The sequence below is a fragment of the Chelonia mydas genome, chromosome 9 (assembly GCF_015237465.2).
Source record: "Chelonia mydas isolate rCheMyd1 chromosome 9, rCheMyd1.pri.v2, whole genome shotgun sequence".
Taxonomy (NCBI): domain Eukaryota; kingdom Metazoa; phylum Chordata; order Testudines; family Cheloniidae; genus Chelonia; species Chelonia mydas.
In genome coordinates, this window is record NC_057855.1 from 94,699,743 (window position 1) to 94,721,408 (window position 21,666).

The 21,666-nt window shown below is 40.7% G+C and overlaps 1 protein-coding gene across 11 annotated transcripts in view; it reads left to right on the forward strand.

Annotated features, from left to right (window-relative positions):
* Positions 1-21,666, forward strand: part of MCF2 (MCF.2 cell line derived transforming sequence) — a 96,115-nt gene that overhangs the window by 55,197 nt on the left and 19,252 nt on the right. For all 11 annotated transcript variants that reach the window (XM_043522658.1, XM_043522660.1, XM_043522661.1 and 8 more), the window contains 11 exons: positions 39-230; positions 386-557; positions 8,617-8,705; positions 10,103-10,191; positions 12,713-12,779; positions 14,786-14,901; positions 15,013-15,082; positions 15,604-15,696; positions 16,199-16,291; positions 18,198-18,323; positions 19,229-19,450. In XM_043522658.1, coding sequence (XP_043378593.1) covers positions 39-230; positions 386-557; positions 8,617-8,705; positions 10,103-10,191; positions 12,713-12,779; positions 14,786-14,901; positions 15,013-15,082; positions 15,604-15,696; positions 16,199-16,291; positions 18,198-18,323; positions 19,229-19,450 — 1,329 coding nt within the window. The remainder of the gene's footprint in view (positions 1-38; positions 231-385; positions 558-8,616; positions 8,706-10,102; positions 10,192-12,712; positions 12,780-14,785; positions 14,902-15,012; positions 15,083-15,603; positions 15,697-16,198; positions 16,292-18,197; positions 18,324-19,228; positions 19,451-21,666) is intronic.

The following is a 21,666-nucleotide window of genomic DNA, read 5'->3' on the forward strand; positions in this document are numbered from 1 at the left end:
GATCTGTTTACTCCTTATTTGTGTTACACTTTTATCAGGCCCTCGAGTGCTGTGATGAAGGGGCTAATCTTCTAGCTAATCAGCCAATGGATAAATGCCAGTCTAAAGAAGGTGCTCAGAAAGCTCTTGAGGATATAGACAAATTCCTTGAAAGTTCTTTGCTGTACTTAAACTATGATCCTCAAGTCCTGTGCTATGACTTTGAATCTGTTTTAACACCTGAAATAAAGGTAAGATACCTCTGTCCTCTTTTAAAAATAATAATAATACAATTACAACACAATTGCAATATCGCCAGCCTTTGTACTGTCTCTGTTACAGTGACAAAAGTGCCTAATAATAATAATAATAATTTGCTTATGGTTGTCTTATTCGCACTCCGCAGGACCAGATACAGTCAGTCCAGGTCAAGCTTGAAAACATTCGAACTATGTTTGAGAATCGGCAAACTTGCTTCAAAAAGCTGGTGGATAAACAAGTCCGGCCTGTTCAGTTAGTAGCCCCTCGACCAGAAAACCCACCAAGATCGAAATCTCCTTTATTCTCTCCCAAACACGGTAAAAGTATTTTTAAGTTTCTGGCATCTTAAAACGTTCAGTTTTGTTCATTTTGCTCTGAGCTATGAAAGAATAAGTCTAAGTGTAGTTTTAAGAAATAAACTAGAATTTATGAGCTGATGTAAAATTACTATATCCGTGTTAAATGCTTAGGAGATTATTACCTCTCAAGTTCTGGGCTCGAGTCTCCGATTAATGGGTAAGTAACGTATGTCTAGAAGTCCCCCATGTGGTGCATAGACGGGACAAAGATCCCTGTCGTATTTAAGTTTATGTTGGTCTCTGCTATTGTATGGAATGTTTTAGCTTCATAAGCACAATATAGTTATAAGTAGAGCTGTGTGATATTGAAAACTCTTGAGCTCTTTGAAGTTTTGGAGCCTTCAAGTTTCTTACAGTTTTTATTTCAGTTGTGAAAAGGCTGCATGAGAACAGGTGCAATATTTTCTCCACTGTCTGTGTAGACAAGCTGATGCAGTTTTTCTCAGTTCATTTTTGACGCTCAAGCTGGTTTGGCTGGGATTGGTTGCATGGTATTTATCCTGAAAGACACAGTGCAGACTTCCCCACACTGTCCCATCAGACAGCCTGCAGTGCTCAACTGGAAGTGAAATTAGGGTTACATGGGAAAAGGACAAGAACCTATTAAAACATATGAACAGATTTATTTTCTATATCAAGAAGTCCTCAGTTAGCAATCTCGTCAATATACGTAGAGCTGCACTGATACAGATTTTGGCTGACGTTTTGCAGGAGCCTAAGGAAATTAGTCACCCAGATCCCACTGAAATTGAAAGGGAGTAGGGCGCTTAACTTCCTTAGTGTCATTTAAAAATTCCTCTCTTAAGCCCTTATTATGGAATAACAAAAAGCCAAATCCTGGGAAATAAAGGTCCATGAATGTTCTGCCCAGAAAAGTATTTGGCCCGATGTTAGTTTAAATGATGAAATTAAATACTTGTTAAGGAAAAAAGTTTATATACCAGTATAAACAAGTTGTCCAAGGTAATGTTCAGTGGTTTGACTATATAAGACAATTAATTAATCATTTATGATCTACACGGGGATCATTTTTCTTAGCATATGCACAACGTGCCTCAGGATTCATCACCGAATTTGGTCTGCTGGTTGGATCATTAGCTTCCCCGGCCCAGGCCGGTTAGTGACAGGGGGTGTGAAGTGAACGCTGATCCATGATCGTTAATGATTTATTATGATATTAGGTATGTTATGGCAGTACCTTAGAGCCCTCAGCTGAGATCAGAACCCTATTGGGCTAGGCTCTGGATATGCACATGTTAAGAAATGCTCCCCACTCTGGAGAGTTTATCCAGTAAATAAACAGGGGAGGCAAAGATGGGAGAGGAAACACAAGAAGAGAGAGGTGAAGTGACGTGCCCAAGGTCTCACACATGTCAGCGTTGAGAATAGCCTCAGGTCTCCTGACCCCTGTCCAGTCCCTTTTCAAGCACTGCCTCTCCAGCATTATTCATCAACAGTATTGTGATGGCTTTTTAAAATCAAAGAGTTGTGACTATTTCTTAATGTTCCATCGTCGGCATTTCGGAAACAGGAGAGTGATAAAGAGAGAACTTTGCCTTAAAGATTAAGGCAAATTGTGTGACCTGTTGCTATCTGTGATGTTTTGGGATCATTCACACTAGTAAAGGGTTCTGTCACCGCCTGCCCTGTGACCTTGGGTACTTGAATGCTAATCTGCTGCGGTTCACATTCCTGACATCAGGAGCCAGCCCATAACCATAAAGCTCTCACCCTGGCTTCCACCAGCCTACTTGGTCCTGGGAGGGTGACCGCAATGGCCCTTTCAGCCCCAAGTCTCCCCAAATCCATCATCCTGAGTTCCTAATGACCAGACATGTAGACTTTTCCTCTCTGGTTTGTCACCCATGAAGGTGTGAAACCAGTCCTCTTGCTTTGGCACACAAACTCCATGCAGTTTGCACACCAGGGACCTGCTTGGGGTAAAAATAAACAAGAAGTTAATTTAATAGGAAAACCACGGTTTCAAAGACGAAATAGCAAGGGAAGCAAACACATACAAGCTACGGGGACAATAAACATAAAGAAGCATCTTCAGGATGTACCCTTTCAAATGAGAGAAAAATCCCTTTTCTAACACAGCAATTGCCCTTGAACAGTTTCTCAGCATACTCCCTAATTGTAGGGGGGATCCAGGGTTCAAAGACAGCTTCCCACTTTGATGTTGTCCTCAGTTTCTGAATAGGTTTCACTTCAAACCCCTTCCCCTTTAAAAAGGGTTTCCAGGGTTTTTTTTTTCCCTTCAGTCATTGTAGAAATGTGGAGAACCCACACCCCGCCTTTCTTAGTTTCCAGGACCGGGGGTTTCTTTTCAGTTTCAAGTTGTTTCAGTGTTTTCCCATTAACTCTAGTGGCCCATCATTTGTCTTTGCCTGGGTTATACAGTGGTAGGTGCTTAGGGCTCATCTCATCTGGTTGGGGAGGCCCTCCCTGCCTGACTACTTACCGCCCTGCTGTGAGCGGGAGCTGAAAGCTGCAGCGCAAATTAGGAGCACAAAGAAATAAATTCATATATACACATAAATGCATAACCACAGTCTGTATGACTATCTCATCATGACCATCAAGTTCAGAACATGACAGACCTTAAAAGACCTTATTCACATATTTGTAAAGCATAGTAACATTGTATACAGCTTATTCTTTGGGGTTCAAACCCCTGTTCTACCCTGGGGTTGCCTGGACCCTGAGTGTCACACCATCACAGTGGGTATCTGACTGGATGTATTTGATGCTGTTCCCTTAAACATTGTACATTTTAAAGGCATGAAATCAGTTGTAATGGACAGGTACCCTCCGTAATCTTAACCCTGAAAGATGCAAACAAGCATCTGGAAGTGAGCACAGTCAGCAAAGGGTGAAAAGATGAAAGGCACTTCTTTTGGAGACATGCTGCCAGAGATCCTTTTGGAAAGGTCTCCCTTTGACAGTGAAACATCAGAATGGCTGTATCTGAACTGGTGGGATATCTTGTGTCAAAGATCCGTCCTGGGATATACTGAGTGTGCTTAGAGTTCTGCAGACACTATGGCACAGATTGAAGGCAAGCTACTGGGAAGCACACTTTTTTGTGCTCTTTTCTTTCTTTCTTTTTTTTCTTTTTTTTTTTAAGAGGGTAGGGACTTTCTCCTTTCATCTTTCCCCTGGTTTTGAAGTCTCTCTGTTGGGGGGCAGGTCTATTTTTAAAACTACTTTTGAAAAATTGTAAACCATAAAATAATGTAGTACTGTATATTGAAGTGCAGTAAAGTGCAATAATGTTATGGCTCTATAATAAAGTAACGTTAAGGGCTGTATTTTCAAACTTTGCCACCTGAGTCGCAGACACAGAATACAGGATGGTCCTGAGCAGCTTCCAGTCTCAGTGGAGTCTCCCACTGCTGTCAATGAGAGTTGAGGTTGCTCAGTGCTATTTAGGAGATACTCACGTACGTGCGTCTGATGTTCCTGCAAAATATGTACGAAAGAGTCTTTGCCTGTGTAAAGGGGATAGTTATACTCACAAGAACCTCGCAGACATGTCGTGCACATGCAGATGTGCGCTATGTAGGCACAGCTGGGGAATACACATTTTACAACTGCAGTTTAGGAATGAAGATTTCAAAATGTTGCCAGTTAAGGGTGTATTTCAAACAAGAGCAAGGTAAGGTAAAGTTGAGGACAACATGTCCAACTTATTGTATTGGTACAGACAAGGAGGCACAAGGATGGAATTTTATCATCAAATTGCAATGTTTTTCATTTGTGGCTTTTGACCAGCTCCTTTTAAGGTGCAGTTCAGGTTTGAAAATTACCAATCTAACAATGACACCTAGACGCACTCAACTCATTTCCTCCCTGTGTGTATTCAGTCCTATCTGCTAAACTTAACCACAAAAATCAGTTTGACCGTGATTCTCTCCTGACAGTCCTGCTGAATCAACACAACTAAGAGGGCAGGAACTGGATTCGTTTCCCTCTCGTGCATCATCGACAGAATTGTTGACATGGTTCCAGTCAGTTACAGCTGTCTAGCTAGTTAGCACAGGTGTACAAAGGGCATGATATGAAGATAGAGGAGATGCACAGATGTCGCATGTACCATGGGGTATAATTTGGCCTGCAGGACCTTTTGTGATGGGTAAAGGATCCAGCTTGATTCTCAGAGTTCTGGCTGAATTTGCAGAGCTGGCAGTTAGGGAAGAAAAAGCTTGACTTGTAAAAAGTGCATCTAAGATATGGAAACCATTGAGAGACAAATAAGTTTAGAGTGCCACAGGGCCATTTTTATGTTTGACCTTCAGTGCCGAGCCTCACTTCTAAAAGCAAAGGGAAGTTCACTCTGGCTTGCCAGTGGCATTTGTGGGCTGCAGTGCAGTGGCTAAGCCACAGCCCAGGAGAATGGTAAGAAGATGATAATGGGCTTCTGACCAACAGGAGTCACTGGAGGGACCTTTTCGCTGACTCTTAATGTTCTGGTCGTCTGTAACGGTACAAGCTACTGTCCTCCTTGTGCGTATCAATCCAAATAACACTTAGAGAGAGAAAGTTTCCTACTTTTAAAAAGTAGGAATTTTGCTGAATGTGTTACAGTAATTTCTACCTTTTTCATTTTAAAAAAACATGAGTGTAAATATGGAGGCTCAATTGCTGGAGAATGATTCCCCACCGTCCTCCCGCAAATTCAGCAGAAGGGAACCAGTGTTTAAAATACTTTTCTTGCACCTTCATTGCCCCATTTTTAAATTGCAACGCAATATTGCCATTGGAGGATATGTTTTCTTCCGATGACTTGCAACAGAACATCTGTGTTTAATCAGCGTCGTTTGTTTTTAAATATCATCATTGATCTTTTACTTCAATGGAAGTCTCAACAGTGAGACGGGTCCTTTGGTCAACCATACTTATTCATGGCTCTATTGTTAACTTTTTTGATGCTTCAGATATGCATTCCCCACCTTCTCTCCAGCAGTCACCCTTTGCAGTTGAAGTCCTTTTCAATCTAACTGGTATAAAAGTCATCACTGAAATAGTAATTTGTAATCATTTTATTTTGTAACAGCACATTTTGAAGACGAGAAGCCTTCTCTCCATATCTGTTTCTATTCCTCTGCATCCATTTTTCTCCCTACATCTTTTGCTCATTGCTTTACAAAAGGTGGTTCTTTTGTATAAATACTATTCAAAATTTTAAATAACCTAGCTCCAGCTCCCTTTTGTACTCTCATCTGCAGCAATAAGGTTTTCCCTATTGAAAAGAATCTTTCATTAATGTTGCTTTATTTTTGCCTGTGCTGACGTATTCTTTGATTTTTAACGCGTGTGAAGATTACAAGTCTTAGGAATTTTTATTTTATTTGGTCTCAAAATTGCATACAGCCCTTCTTATAACAAGTCACACAATGATCAAGTACCTGCTTTCCCCCAAACATCAACATTTCCTCCTACTAGTGAGAGACTTTAAAATTGTCATTTCATATATTGACAATTACTAATTATTTGTATTCAGGTAGCACCTGTGGACCACAAGTGAGATTGGGCCCCATTGTGATGTGCACGGCATGTATGCATAGTAAGAGAGAGGCCTTATCCCAAACAGCTTCCAATGTAAATCATAGAATCATAGAATAACAGAGTTGGAAGGGACTCTGGAGGCCATCCAGTCCAACCCCCTGCCCAGAGCAGGACCAATCCGAACTAAATCAAAATGGCCAAAGGGTGGGGAAAAGGGCAGTATTATCTTCCTCATTTTGTTTTCAGGGAAAGGAGGCACAGAGGGTATGTTGACACAGTGTTTTTGGAGCGTACGGGAGCGTGCTTCCAGCCTGGGTCAACAGACTAAGGTAGCAGGGCTCACGCAAGTGCTCTAAAAAGAGCTGTGTGGTCACTACTTTCAAGTTGAGGCTTGGGCTGGAGCTCAGACTGTGAAACCCACCCCTGGCCCTAGGTTTCAGAGCTTGAACTCCAGCCTGAGCTGCGACTTCAAAGCGCTGTCTAGACGCCTTCTTTTAGAGCGCACCAAGTCTGTCAACCCAGGCTGGGAGGTTGGCTTCTGCTCGCTCCAAAATGCATGTAGGCATAGCCAGAGAGGTGTAGACATAGCCAGAGAGATTTTAGTGTCTCCCCCAATGACAGAGAATCAGGAATGAACTCCATATCTCCTGTGACCACAAGACTCTGCTTCCTGTCTTACTGGTGATAGATGAGATAGAAAATGATTCCGTTCCTTTGAGACAAAAGCTCCATCATTTTAGATTGACTTTAGAGGTAGAAGCCTTTGTAGCACTGTGCCCCATTCTGAGAGAGCTTGAGGGCAGGGTGGCCAGCAGGATGGGTGGGGCGGAGATTTTGTTTTCTGTGGCACTCTCCTTTTACTTTGCCCCGGGATTTCTGCTCAGAATGTGGGCAGTCGGTAATGCAGCTCAGAGATTCAATACCTTTGTCTGGGGTCCTTCTGTGGCTGCTATTCTGCAGGCTTGGTGGGATCCAGCCTGTAGTAATGCAGCTCCTGCCACAGCCTTGCTGCAAGGGGTAAACGGGACAGCAGTAGAGTGTGAAGTTATCCCTTAGCCTAGCTCAGATCTCATTGCAGAAGGGAATGCTGTTATTTTTCTGTACTGAGGAGCCCCAGGGCTGGGAGGCAACACAGCTTCAAAAATCCACTGCTCCAAGTCCCTTCCACCACAGACACTGTTTCACATGGAATCTTCCCCTCCTCCTGTGTCTTCTTGCCAGTGAGAGGAGGAGAGATGTCCCTTAGTTACTTTGAATTGCTCTGATATTGTGAGATAATATAAATGAAAGTAAACTCGCGCAGGTCCTGTGTATCTCTCTCATCTGCTTCCATTTGAACATTCTTCTGTCGTAGTAATAGCACACAAGCCCTCAGTCCTTCCAGCTGTGGTTCAATTCCAATTTTTTCTATTGCCATTTCAAGGCATCTCCATTCAACCCTATCAAATGCTTTAATGAAGCTAAAACACAAAGGGTGAAATCCTGGCTCCACTGAAGTTAATGGGAGTTTTACCTTCACTTGAGTGGGCCCAGGATTTCACCCTAGAACAGTTGTTTGAATCAGTCCTAATAGAGATTAGTAAGGCTCCCTACATTATCTACAGGCTGTCTTCCTTATAAAAAGCATGTCTAACATATCTCTCACAAAGCCTATGGAAGTAAATGGAAAGACTTGGTGTATTTTCTTTAATAATCAAGAAAAAATAGCAATACCGTAGCCAGCCATTTATCCTTGTGGTTTAAAAACATTATAGGTCTATAGGCATCACATCATGAAAGATTTTCCCCATGTTTGAGGATGACCAGCATAATAGAGTCTGGAGCTGTCCATTAACTCTGGTCACATCAAAGGAACAGGTCCTGTTTGATTTAAGTACCAGTCGTGTCAATTGATGGAGCCAAGCATCTCTTTTTAAAGATTTTTATAAGACTCAGCTGGACATCTGTCGGGCATCCTTCATGTTATTCATCTTCAGACTTATCTCTTCAGACAAAATTGTCTGATTCTTGGTTATAACCGAACATTATGGGTTAGTGCTGCAGCTGGTGTGAGTCAGAATAGCTGCATTGGAGTCAAAGGAGCCAACTTACAGCAGACGAGCCTCACGGCTTTTGTAATCTAATCACAATAGGTGGTATTTCTTCAGACAGGTTATTAGAAAGGTATAGCTCCTTATAATTTACAGAGGCTTCACTGATTATGTTAGTTACAATATCCCCTACTTGGAGAGATGTTTCTTTGTACCCAATGAGCTTTTATTTTACGGCCTAATGATTGATTGCTTTTATTCCCCTTTTCATAACAAAATTGTTTGATATGTCTAAGGTTTTTGTTGTTTTTTTTTAATTAGGAGTGTATTCAGTTTGCGTTTAGCTTTAATTTAACTGATTATATATTCTCTGGACCATTTACGTTTATGCAGATGATATAACTTTTTAATCTCTTCCTGCAATGCTTCCTTGATTACTGTTTTACATTGTGTAATTGTGCATTTTTCTATCTAAGGCATGGATTTTAATTCCGGTTTGAAGTTTTCATTTGACATCTCTCTCCCTGGGAAGAAAACGTCAAGAAAATCTCTCAACTCTCGTAAGGTAAAAATTGTTAGTGAACCTTGAATGGGTTTTACATGGCAAGATCTGAAATCATATTTTTCCAGGGATTGATAGAATTTAGATTCTGGTTTTTTTGGGTGAGATGTTTTGCATCCTTTTTTACTCACACCCTGATTGACTTCAAGGGGACTATTTATGCTTAAAAGTTAAGTACATGCCCAAGAGTTTTCCTGGATTGGGGCCAAAAATCACGTTTCTTTATCGATTTCCTGTTTTAGGCCTGGTATAACAATGAGCTCAATTAAGGAAATAATCTTTCCTTCAGGAATCTTCAATGCTTTGAAGACTAGAAACAAAACTCTAATGCCCCTCTCCCCCCAACTGTTTTAAGAATTTGAAAAACTAATGTCATTTGGCTCTTTCTTTTTAATTCTGCAATCAGCTTTATCCAAGAAGGATGCATAAAGTATACCTGTCAAGGATTTGGGTTTTTAAATAATTTAACATCTGTAGGATTGAAGCCTGTTGCTTGTGTCCTTATCAGAAAGCTAATATTATAAAGGGGGGGGGGGAATAAACTAATGGAGTTTCTTGTTTTGCTTAATAGCAGAGATAATATTGAAATAAATGTTAGGTATTTATTACCAGTATATAACACACTGTTGCAATTCTTAGTTCATTTGGCACTTGTAATTCTAGCTACTATGTAACTATTACTTTAATATGTAGTCTATTTATGTAGGTATCAATTCATCTGATTTTTCGTATACATTACAACTTATAGTTGCCTATGGCCTTTGCACATATATGGTACCTAATACATTTTGTACAATTGTATTACAATATCCTGATCATTTACCTGTATTTATCTAAATTACTCATGAAATAGGAAATTCAAGATTAGTCACCACTAAGGCCCCAATTCAGCAAAGCACCTAAGCACGTGTCCAAGTCCCTTTAAAGTTCGGCACGTTCTTCAGTGCATGGGTTAATCAGGCCTTCACAGTGACTCTGAAATTCTCTCATAATGCCCTTACATATTTATTAGTAGACTATGAAATTGAGTATTATTATTTGTATTATCATAGAATCTAGGAGGCCCAGTCATGGGTCAGGAGCTTCTTGTGCTCAGCACTGTACAGACACGGAACAAAAAAACCAACCCGATTCCCAAAAAGGATGTAACCACTATTTTTAGACAGTAACCTAGCCAAGGAATTTCTGGGAGAAAGTTTGACAGCTCCTCACGCAGTATGTCATTTTTAATTTTAGCTCTCCTATACTGCAAGGAAGTTCTGCTGTTCAGCATGTCTTATCCTTATCCAGGAAACCTTCCCCAGAGGTTCTTGTGTTTATTTCAGAAACTGAGCCGATTGATATTAGCTCAAGCATATCCATCTCTTGCGCCCTCTCTAATACTACCATTTCCATTCTAGATTGAAGTAATGCATGACTATCAAGAAAAAAGGAATTCCTTGCAGTCTTTTATTTCAGAAAGTGAAGACAACTTAGATACACTAAAAGGGTATGTTTTGTTTCATATATTATCCTAGTAGAACCTGATGTAGAATATCTTGTGTTCAGAAGATCTGCTTAGTGCAAAATCAGAACCTCTGTTGGAAGCATCACAAAAGGAGGAAGACTATAGTAATTATTAGGTGACTCTTATCCTCAAAATGCACTCTATATCAATGGAAAAGGAATTTTCAGTGCAACAATTCTCTTGGCTGGTGTGTAAAAAATCAAAACTCACCAATAAAGTGCATGTGCCAATGTAGCTTAAATAAATATGGGAAACCAGTGATTAAGAGGGGACTCATGGAGCTCTTTGTAAAAGATTATTTCATGGCAAGGGAGAGCAAAGGGAAGGTCTGTGAATAGAACACAAGTGCAGGTTTTCACATCTGAGCAAAACACTTGAACAAATGTCCTGAAAGAGAAGCCCAGTATCCTTAACAATTTGATCTTTCTCTTAGATCCACCATCAAAGCTAAAACTCCCCAGTTTGGCTTTGTTGTAGGGGTACGACCTAGAATGAGACAGACAAGCAGTCTCGAGTTTGCTGCTGTAGGAACAACGAACCTCCATTAATATGACATGTCTGTCCACTCAAGCAGCTGAGCCGAGACGGCCCCGGAATGCTGAGGACATTGTTAAATTTCTCTCTCCCTGTATGATCTGGCACATGTTCGGGATGGGGGCTGGGCCATGGCTTGAACATGTTTTTATTCTTTCTTTATCTTTCCGCACCTCAGGTGTACAGTGTTTTCCACCAGTTTTCACCATTTAGTTTGGTCATGTGCTGGTTTATTCAGGCTTCTGTGTGTCCTGTTCATAGATTTGGCTTCCAATTTTTTTTTATTGGCCATATGAAAATGATTAGGGAAAGTCAGTTTATATATACTACTTAAGTGTGCATCAAGCTGACAGACTCCTGAGGCTGGTAGCACAACTTGGAAGAGTCCTAGGGAATAGGCAAGAGTTTAAAGTTACTAAAATATACCGAGCTGCTCTTTGGATGTGAGCACAGCCTTGGTGCTTTTAAAGAATTTGAAGGAGCTGTTGACATGGAAAAGCGTTGTCCTTTCATTGCATGTCCAAAGCATTTTTGAGGCTGACAGCATCCATCTGGCTGAATGAGTCTAGAGAAGACATACATAGATTAGCAGTCACTGTAGCACCTTCCAAGGGTCAACCTCAGAGCTAGTCTACACTACCCCACGCCACTGTAGCGTGTCTGGTGAAGACGCGCTATGCCAATGGGAGAGCGATCTCCCATCAGCATAATTAGTCCACTTCAGTGAGAGGTGGAAGTTATGTTGGCAGGAGAGTGTCTCCTGTTGACTTAGCACTGGCATGGATGGTGCCTAGGTCGATGTAACTTGCATCACTCAGGGAAGTGGCTTTTTTACACTTCTGAGCAACATTAGTTAATCGATTTAAGCGGTAGAGTAGACAAGCCCTCCATGTTGTCTTCTGTAAACCTTTGCTATTCACCATGTTCTGAATGCAGTCTTTTGAGATTGCACTATGTTTGCCTCACTTGGAGAGAGATTCTTTTGGCAGCAGCGTAAGAAATGAGTCTTCTCAGGCAAAACTCTTCCAGATAGAAGCTATGAAGTGTCGGCTTGCCTCTTAGATTTGCAAATCTAATTTTTAAAAAATGTGCTATAAACTATGTTCCAGAAAAGTTAGTTCTTTAATTCAGATTTTGGGTTCTTCTTAGAGGAGAACTAATTCTTGAAGGCAAAATGGTGAATGACATCTAAAGCTTCTGAACTGGTAAATAATTATGGAAATGTCCAAAAGTCATCATTTTTGTAGGACCTCTTTATAGAAATCCATCAAGCAAAATTTGGAATTTTAGAGAGGTGGAAGTTTTACTCTTCAAGAAAACATGAGGCCAAGATTTTGTTGGTGCTCAGAAGAACTGGGAACATGTAGCATTTAGGGAAACATGGGGAGAGCCTAAGAAGCTCAAAATCCTTTTTCAAGGCGAAAACATGGTGCTATTTTTTTAAGCTTAGATAAACCATGTCTGAATTTTAAAATAGTAATTCCCCTCAAAACACAGTTCAAAAAATGATCCTTTAGTGAAATTTGTTAAGAACAGCCAATTATTTGATGTGTAGTGAGGAGAAAGAGGAGTTTTAATGTAGTAATCTGTTTGGGTGTTACACTTTATTGATAGAAAATGAACACATTAAAATTAATGGTTTGTTACACAACCAAGTTGGTGTTTACAGTAAAATACAGGCATGCAGGGAGTTAAATGGTCACTCTGAATTCACCAAGTGTAAATACAATGCACATAAAGAGCAAAGGGTCCAAACAAAACCCTTAATTCTTCATTTAAGGTGCATATGGCCCTCTGATCTGAGATGGATTTAATCTGTTATGCATTTACCTGCCCCTAATTGTTACAGTGTGGCTAATTTCAGGCATATTTACCATGAAATCGAAATGCAATGGCTCAACCCTGCAAACATAGATGGAGCATTTCTGATTGTGGTGGTGTTGTTTTTTTTTTATTATTATTATTTCAGCCATGTCATAAATGAGCTAATAGAAACAGAGAGAGTGTACGTAGAGGAACTGTCCACTGTTCTGATGGTGAGTTACTTAAAATTCCTCCTTACTGCTCTCTGATGTGTTTTCTGAAAGGCATCTGCCAATCTGGCAAATTAAACAAAAATGTGATTTGGTAAATTTCTACTTTGCTGGCACACCCCAGGTGATCTGGAGTTTTTCTCCCATCATTTTGATTCAGATGATTCTTTTGATTCAGATAGTATGTGCACAATCTTTTAATCTATAATTTGGGGGGAACCTTCTGTTCACAAACATATGTCTTAGTAACTAATTTCATCAATGGTTGGAGAGGAAATATACAGAATAAGCTTCAATTTGATCATATGCACAAATGCATGAATGTGTCTGTATGTGTATTATAATATGATATGCTGGCTTGATAGACTGAAATCCTCTCTCTCCCACCCCCATGCTTTTCTGAAAACATCAATTTCTTCCCAAGACATGGCATTTTATACAGCAAGGCCTGGTAATGGTGATTAAAACTGAAATGATTGATTTCCATTTAGCTGACTCAAGATTTGTGTTCCTGTTGTATCTTAAAGTCAGTAGTAAATTCATATTTTAGGTAAAATATGCCAGCATTGCTAATAAGCAATTGTGCAAAAGACACACATTTCAAAGCTGATGTAGGTAAAGTTATATATAACTGAATTCATTATTCCTAACTGATTGACTAGATCCATTAAACGGGCACATTTTGTCATCCGTTGTGTGTAGCATGCATTGAATTCTGTGGAAGCCTCGTGTGTCTGCATCCGCAGTTAGAAGCTGTCCCTGAGACTGGCTACTTGTTATCTTTTTCACAAAAAAATTATATATCCAGCTCGGAGACGACAACAGGGACCGTCCAAAGTCCTGGCTCTGCCCATTCGCTGTTCATTTTTCCTGAGCAGTTTATTCTTTTGTGTTAGGTCTCTTTCCAGGGATTACATAATTGATAAATATTTTTTGCAATGGTGTTCTAATGTGACTTTAAGGTAGAGTGCTACACTTTAATACTTTAATAAAATATAACAATTTACAGTCCAATAATATCCATTGTGCCACTGCCAGGTTACTTAGTGCAGATTCCCTTTTGGAAAATGCCGTTGATTTCAAGGGGCAGATGCTGAAGCAGAGCGGGGAAAAAAACCTTAGGCAGCAGGAATCAAGGAGAAAAGGGATCTGGTGTTCCGAGAGTGTATTGTTGAACAGCAAAAAATGCCCATTGATTTTGTTATTTGATATCTAGCAGTCTTTTGCTTTGTTACAAATTTCCCACCGCATCAGACCTTGTGAGAGTATCTTTAATTGTTTTCCACTTAACGAGTTGTCAGCTATGGCTTGCAGTCATAACAGCAGATGTATAACCAAGACAAATATTCCTCCAGGACCTCTCCCTCAGTTGTACTGTAGAGAGAAGCCAATGGCAGTTTGTCTTATCAAAATACAGCACGTCTCCGAAGTAAATGGTGTTTTAATGGGTGTGTATGTGGGTGGGTACTTTCCTTATCCTACTGTATATCTAAAAGTTTCAGAAATCAATTGTTACATAATGTGTAAACACAGACCAAAGCCATGCATGTGTATATGTAGACGAGAGGGCAACCTGGATCCTTAACAGTAGAGCGACTTTCTTCCGTGCGAGGGCTCTGAATTCCATTCCCAGACTTTGGCCTGGTCTCCTCGCCCTGTCGCACACAGGGAATGATGCTGAACACAAGCATCACATTCAACCCTAGGTGCAGGAACATCTCATGTTGCTTTGTAGTTACTTCCTCGTGCTGTCTGATGAAACAACAGTGTCATGTGAAGCTCTCTCCATCAGACAAATGTCACCAATACTCAACCTCTGAAAGCAAGGAGAATTCAAAGAAAAAAATAGGGGAAATCAAGAAGACGTGGGGACTAAAAAAAGAAATGAAAGGAAAGTAGCATTTTGTAACCACGTACATTTTAGTCATGTACCTTTCCATCTAGTCTTTTTTATGGCAATAAACCAGGCTTATACAGGCCTAATCATGAATACCTGCTGTGTTCTACAGGGTTACAGGGCTGAAATGGAAAATCCAGCAATGGTCATTCTCATGCCACCTGCCCTGAGAAACAGAGAGGATGTTCTCTTTGGGAATATGCCAGAGATATATGACTTCCATAACAAGTAGGTAACTAGCTGTATATTCCCTTTCTTTATGAGTTCCCCTTAAAAATGGACTGCTCAGCTGCTGTTGTATTCCCAGTCACATTGTGTCTCTCCTTTAACCTCTTTCAGAATTTTCCTACACAATCTGGAAAGCTGTGTTGGAGCACCAGAGCGAGTGGGGCTTTGTTTCCTGGAAAGGGTAAGTGAATCAATTGTCTTATTTAGAACAGACTATGTAAGCCCCATTTCCCCCCGATACTTAGCATTCCTCAACTTGATGCTTCCTATATGAAATAGCAACCCCTGGACACTGTGTTTATGGGAGAGAGACAAGGTAGGTGAAGTAATATCTTTTACTTAGCCAACGTCTGTTGGTGGAAGGTACAAACTTTTGAGCTACACAGAGCTCTTCTTCAGGTCCGGGGAGCAAGCAGAGCATCTGAGCTGAAAATGTATCTTGCCCACATGTCCAGCAACATACGGGGAAAAGCAGCAGGCATGGCAATAGGCCTATCTACCGTGTAAGAATCTCCTAATTTTAGGGGGTGACTCTCATTTCCCATCTATTTGTTTTTTTTAAATATATATTCTCCCAATTTGCAAGTGAAATAGAAGCTAAGAAGGGCATTTGGTGCTCACCTTATTCTGCCTTACAGTTGTCTTAAGTAAGAAGTACAGAGTGCATGTATTTTAAAATTGATTTATTTATTCTCCTTGCAGCGAAAAGATTTTCAGATGTATGAGAAATATTGTCAGAACAAACCCCGGTCGGAGTCTCTGTGGAGGCAGTGTTCAGAAAGCACCTTCTTTCAGGTATGCTAATTATTCATGTGCAAAGCATACGTTAGCCTGGGTGAATTATTTTTGCAAAATGCAACATTCATGTCCTCAACATTGCAACCTTATTCTCCATTCTATCCATGTGGGAAATCCCCATTAATATCCACCGCAGTTACTTGAACATATGGCGCGTAGAAGAGTAAATTATTGTGCATCCTATTCATAGATTTCAAGGCTGGATGGAACAATTGTCATCATACAGTCTGACCTGTGTAACACAGGCCAGAGAACTTCACTACAGTAATTCCTGTTCGAACTAGAGCATATCTTTAAAAAATCCAGTTTTGATTGAAAACTTGCCAATGATGGAGAATCCTGCACAATCCTTGGTAACTTGTCCCAATGGTTGATTACCATCACTGTTAAAAAATTGTGCCTTATTTCCCGTCCAAATTTGGCTGGTTTCAACTTTCAACCATTGGATCTTGTTATACGTTTGTCTGCATGTTTACTTTATGCTATTTCTTTGTTACAGGAATGCCAAAGAAAATTAGAACACAGACTTGGGCTGGATTCCTATTTGCTCAAGCCAGTACAACGTTTGACAAAATACCAGTTGCTTTTGAAGGTATTCATATGTCTTTTTTTTTTTTTTTTTTTTTTTAAAAGCATAAGGAACTGAGGGGAGGTCTAGACTAATGGATATTCACTAGCCATCACCAGGCATGCTTAGGCCTTAAATCTGGGACATTGCTGATGGCTGTTGGAGAGTTTTAAATTCTCTTTTATGTCTGGCGTATGCTGAGGGCAACACTCAAAGCACTGTACTACTGAAGTCTGAGAATGTCTTGTTATCACTGCACCCCTTAGCAACTTATTCGGCAACAGAATTGCAGACTTGTATGCTGTTCTCTTCACTTATGTGGCTGGTGATTTACTGGATCCTTCTTAAAATTCCAGCCATCATTAAGCCCTCATGCAGTGCACAGTTGTGATGTCTGAAGAAGACCTGACCATTTGAATAAAGGGGGAGGAGTTGCTTAGGGTTTTTTCACCTTAGAAATATCAGGAATATCAAGTCTTGCCTTCCTTATTTTTGTTGGATGACCTAGAAGTGTAGATTGGGATCTTTTTCAGCCCTGAGTTGAATAGACATAAATACAGAATTTTTATTAAAGCGAGCTTTTTGCCCGAGTGTTTTTTACTAAATAATGTTAAAATTGACGATTCCTTTTAATGAATCAGGTTTCGCTTCCTTGGTATCTCCTGTTTCTCCAGCTTTCCAAGGTAGACAAAACCTGACTTTCTAAATCAGAAACAAGGAAGAAGAACCCCAAATACCTGAATTTTACTGTCAGGCACTCTTTACACAGTGTGAACAAAGCCACCAACCCAATATCTCCCTCTTCCCAGCCCCTTAACCTTTACCTTTAAACCTGTGATAGGCTCATGTCTGAATATGGCTTAACCTTGGCTTCAAAATGGAGAAATTCTATGGGGAGGGAAAACTCCATATTGGAGGAGGAAACAAGTATTTGTAGCAAGCTATTTTTAGGAGGGAAAAGGTTGTTTGAATCTGCTCAGTGATATGGAATGAAAGAATCCTGCAGGAAATGGAACTATGAGTAGATGATGATGATCAAAAGAGCATGATAAATGCAATTTACCACATTGGCATGTCTACTTTTTCTTAGGTATTTCTATGGCAGCCATCACCATACTATCTGAGTGCCTCACAGACTTTAGTGTATTTGTTCTTGCAACACTCCTGTGACACAGGGAAAGGCCATGGTCCCTATTTTACAGATGGGGAACCAAGGCACAGAGACACTAAGTGACTTGTCCATGGTCACACGGGAAGTCTATGGAAGAGTGGGCCAATGAACCCAAGTCTCCCAAGTGCCAAGCTAGCACTCTAACCACTGGATTATCCTTCCTCTCAGGTGGGGGGATGTACATACAAAGTTATAACCGAGAGAGAGAAAGAGATCAGCTATATAATGTAACTTTGTATGTGTATATATTATGGATAATACAATTTTTAAACACTGACACCTTGGTTACTCACTTATTGCCTCTGTCCATTGTTAAGGGTTTTCATCTATAGTTACCTGGGGTCTCCCACTGTTAGGGTAGTCTTCTGTTTGGTATCTTATTTTAGTCCCTGTTCTCTGACTCTCTTTTCCTAGAATATTATTCTCTGATGTGTGAAACCTACAGCCTGTCTCGGTTGCATGTCCTTTATCTATCACAGCATCAATATCTTCAAAGAACTCTGGGAGGTTAGTTGAATATGACCTCCCGGAACCAACACTGACTGTCTTTAATGAAGCCGAGAAAAAAGCTGTGTGTGAATGTGGTGCTTATGTGACACGTTTTCCATACAACAGTGAATGTATTTTAAAATGTTCCATTTTCCCCCAAGATACAAAATAAAAGATACACTGGTTTCTGAACGATTGCGATTTCATAGGCAATGGAGAAAATGTGTTACATTCAAGTGAAAACATATAGTCTTTGATTTCTAATTACAGGAATTGCTAAAATACAGCACAAGCTGTGATGGAGTTAAAGAATTGCAAGAAGCTTTGGTTGCAATGTTGGATTTACTAAAATCAGTCAATGACTCTATGCATCAGATTTCAATAACAGGATATGATGTAAGTACATCTGGGTAATGAAAGACCTTTTACTCCAAAGTTCTGGGCATCTCAGTGGGAATGGGTAGAGTCCAAAAAGATAGGGAATAAATAGAGTCTAAAATGAATCAATATGATGTTAAAAAGTATAATAGACAAGACAGTTACAAAATGAATAGGATGAGAAAACACTTCTGGGTGTCGATCTTTCCTCTAATCGCATTAGTTGGGTAAACACTTCCCTTTTTTGTTTGCATGCAAAGGGCATGTTGCAGGTGCAGTCCCAGAGCAAAGCCACTTCATGGCACAATCTCCATTTCCCTACTGGTTCACCCAATAACTCACCCACTGTCAGGGCTTTTTCATAAAATTTCCCTCTTGGGGTCTAATTTATAAAGGCCTCTTGAAACACCGTTCCTTTAGACCCTTCAAGCTCAAAACCATGTCCTTCCTGAGGCTTCAGGTTATGGTATCTTATTCCCGCTAAGCAGGGAAGCTCTGCTGGTCCCACTCCAGACCCTACTTTCTCCAGAAAGTCCTTCCCCTTGGGTCTTTCCTAGGTACAAATTGGGTTCAAATTACTCGTCCCCCCGCCGTGAACTTGGAACAGGGTATTCACAGCCCTCTTTCCTGGGCTGTGCATCACTCCTGATAAGTTTCCACAGCTTCCCAGTTCTTCCCCCTGTGGACGTCTTCCCCTTGGAACAGGATAACTACAGCCCTCCTTCCTTGGTCTGTGCATCGCTTCTGGCAATTGGCCCCCATTTCCAGCTTGGTTTGCTGATCCTTCCAGAGAGACCTCTGGCTTTGGGACAGGGTTGGCTGGTCCTGGGCCACAACTGCCCTTAAAGGGGACAGACCACCTTGTTACAGGGCATGTTTTAAATTTTTAACTGGTGATTATTTATTTGCTGTGTTATTACCAGGGGGACTTGAGTGAACTTGGAAAAGTATTGATGCAAGGATCGTTCAGTGTTTGGACAGGACACCGAAAAGGCCCTACAAAAATGAAGGAGCTTGCCAGGTTCAAACCAATGCAGAGGCACCTCTTCCTGTATGAGAAAGCCCTGGTGTTTTGTAAGAAGAGAGAGGAGCATGGAGATGCGTATGATAAAACCTCTTCATACAGTTTTAAGCATTTTTTGAAAGTAAGGAAAACCTGGTAACGATGGGAAATTGCATTTTATGTAATAAACAGGTAGCTTTCAGAATTGGGAAAGTATTATTTATCCAATAGATAAGGTAACGTTCTCAGCTATTAATATTCATGATGTACAGAGTGTTACTGCCAGCCTAATGAAAGAATCTTTTCTGATTTTAAAAAGCCACGAAGTCCCTTGTTCTCCAAGCACAGAATGGGCAACACCCCAAATTAGAATCATAGGCAAGTCTTTCGTTTCAAAGATCAGATGACACTTTGCCCAGGGCAAAATTTCATTGACAAGCCATGCATGAGGGACAGAGATGTGTTTTTGGGAAACATGAATCTGCTTCTTCCATTGAGCATCAGGGAAATTGTAGTTCAGCCATGTGATCCTGCTGAATTAAAGCTCTGTCTGAAAGCCAACGGGGATAATGAGGCATCGTCCCAAGCTTCTCAATCACTGCCAAGGCTTTGAGGCCTCCTGGTAAGACCAGTCCCTGCTGGGGCAACAAGACGGCAAGGCCATGCCTTCTCTGTTCTTAGGCCGGAGCAGGTCACCCTGCTCTTGCACCCTCTGATTCCTGGCGATGTCTGAGCAACGGCTGCTAATCACCCGACTTCCCAATTGTCTGTGTAGTCGGGAAGGTAAGTAGATGACCCCTCTTCCTCTCTCGCTACCCTCCCTCCTTTGGCAAGGATTTGCCGCTACTAAAAAGGTAAGTTTCAATAGGAAATAGCATAGAACAGAACTCAAGCGATGTAAACAGCTATCCCAGGGCATCTACAGACCCTGCTATCAGCAAAGGTCGGAGAAACCCCAATCTATCATTCTCCTGTTTCCTGCCTTTCTTAGGGCCCATTGTGCTCCAGCTTCCACGGTGCCCACAAGTGCTAACCATTATCAGTGAAAATGCTATCGCTCTCCCATTATACTGTAAAGCACCCACCCCTTTAAGATGGACCCTTTCCATGGGCCTCCCAGTGCATTCCATGTGGTAAGCTCCTGAAGGCAGGGGCCATGTTCTCCTCTGGCCAGCATAGTGCCCAGCCTCTAGTGAATAATAATAATAATATGTGCGTATTTTAGAGCCGAACAAATCTGTATTTAGAGGATAAGCCTCCATGTATGGAACTCCCACTGACTTGGATGGGCTTGGAGAGTTAGGCCCTCACTCTATTCAGAATGTCTTTTAAATATGTTATGCTCTCTCAAGTCTGTTCAGCTCATAGGCACAATAGCAATTGCAGTGGGAGACCAATAAGTACCGGGCCATTTATTTCAGTATTTGTTTGTTTTTCCAAACTTCATCATTTTGTTTCTTGAGAGCTTCTCTTTCCTTGTAGGAAAAGTACCTCAGTGCTTTTACAGATTCCAGAGTGGCTGCTTGGGGAATCCTTGTTCAGAGGAGAAAATCCAGAGTTCAGCCAGTCTTAACATTTGTCCGGGTCTGCTTCGCTTTCCAGCTGCTCATGCTGCAGAGCTGAGTGATTTGTGATAAAAGAATTATTTTCTTTTCTGTATTGGTGGCATGAGGGGCAGAAATGAGTTTCTGGAGCCCTGGATTTGTTTGATTAGTGATAGTATTGAATCATTTTTTTGCTCAGGAAGAATGTTTTTTTAGAGACTTATAGTTCAGGAAATCTATTTAGTAGAATCTGTGGAACTGAGAAATCTATCAGAATAACTTTATTTCAGAGCTGTATATCTGTAAGACTTGGGATAATACTTTAAATGACTGCAGATACAGTACTTTTCTGAGAAGAGTTGGTTTAAGACTATTACAGTAACTTAGAATCATAGAATATCAGGGTTGAAAGGGACCTCAGGAGGTCATCTAGTCCAACCCCCTGCTCAAAGCAAGACCAATCCCCAACTAAATCATCCCAGCCAGGGCTTTGTCAAGCCTGACCTTAAAAACCTCTAAGGAAGCAGATTCCACCACCTCCCTAGGTAACCCATTCCAGTGTTTCACCACCCTCCTAGTGAAAAAGTTTTTCCTAATATCCAACCTAAACCTCCCTCACTGCAACTTGCTCCCACTTACTCCTGGCTACTTTATTCCTGAGTCAGTATATAATCTTCTAGACCATCACTTGTGACATGAGTCCATTAATTAAAAAAAAAAAAAAAGAGAGAGAGAGAAAAATTAAAAAAACAACCTTGCAAATCCCTATGCCAAAACATGCATAAATAATAGAAATTGAATCATTTGGGAAAAA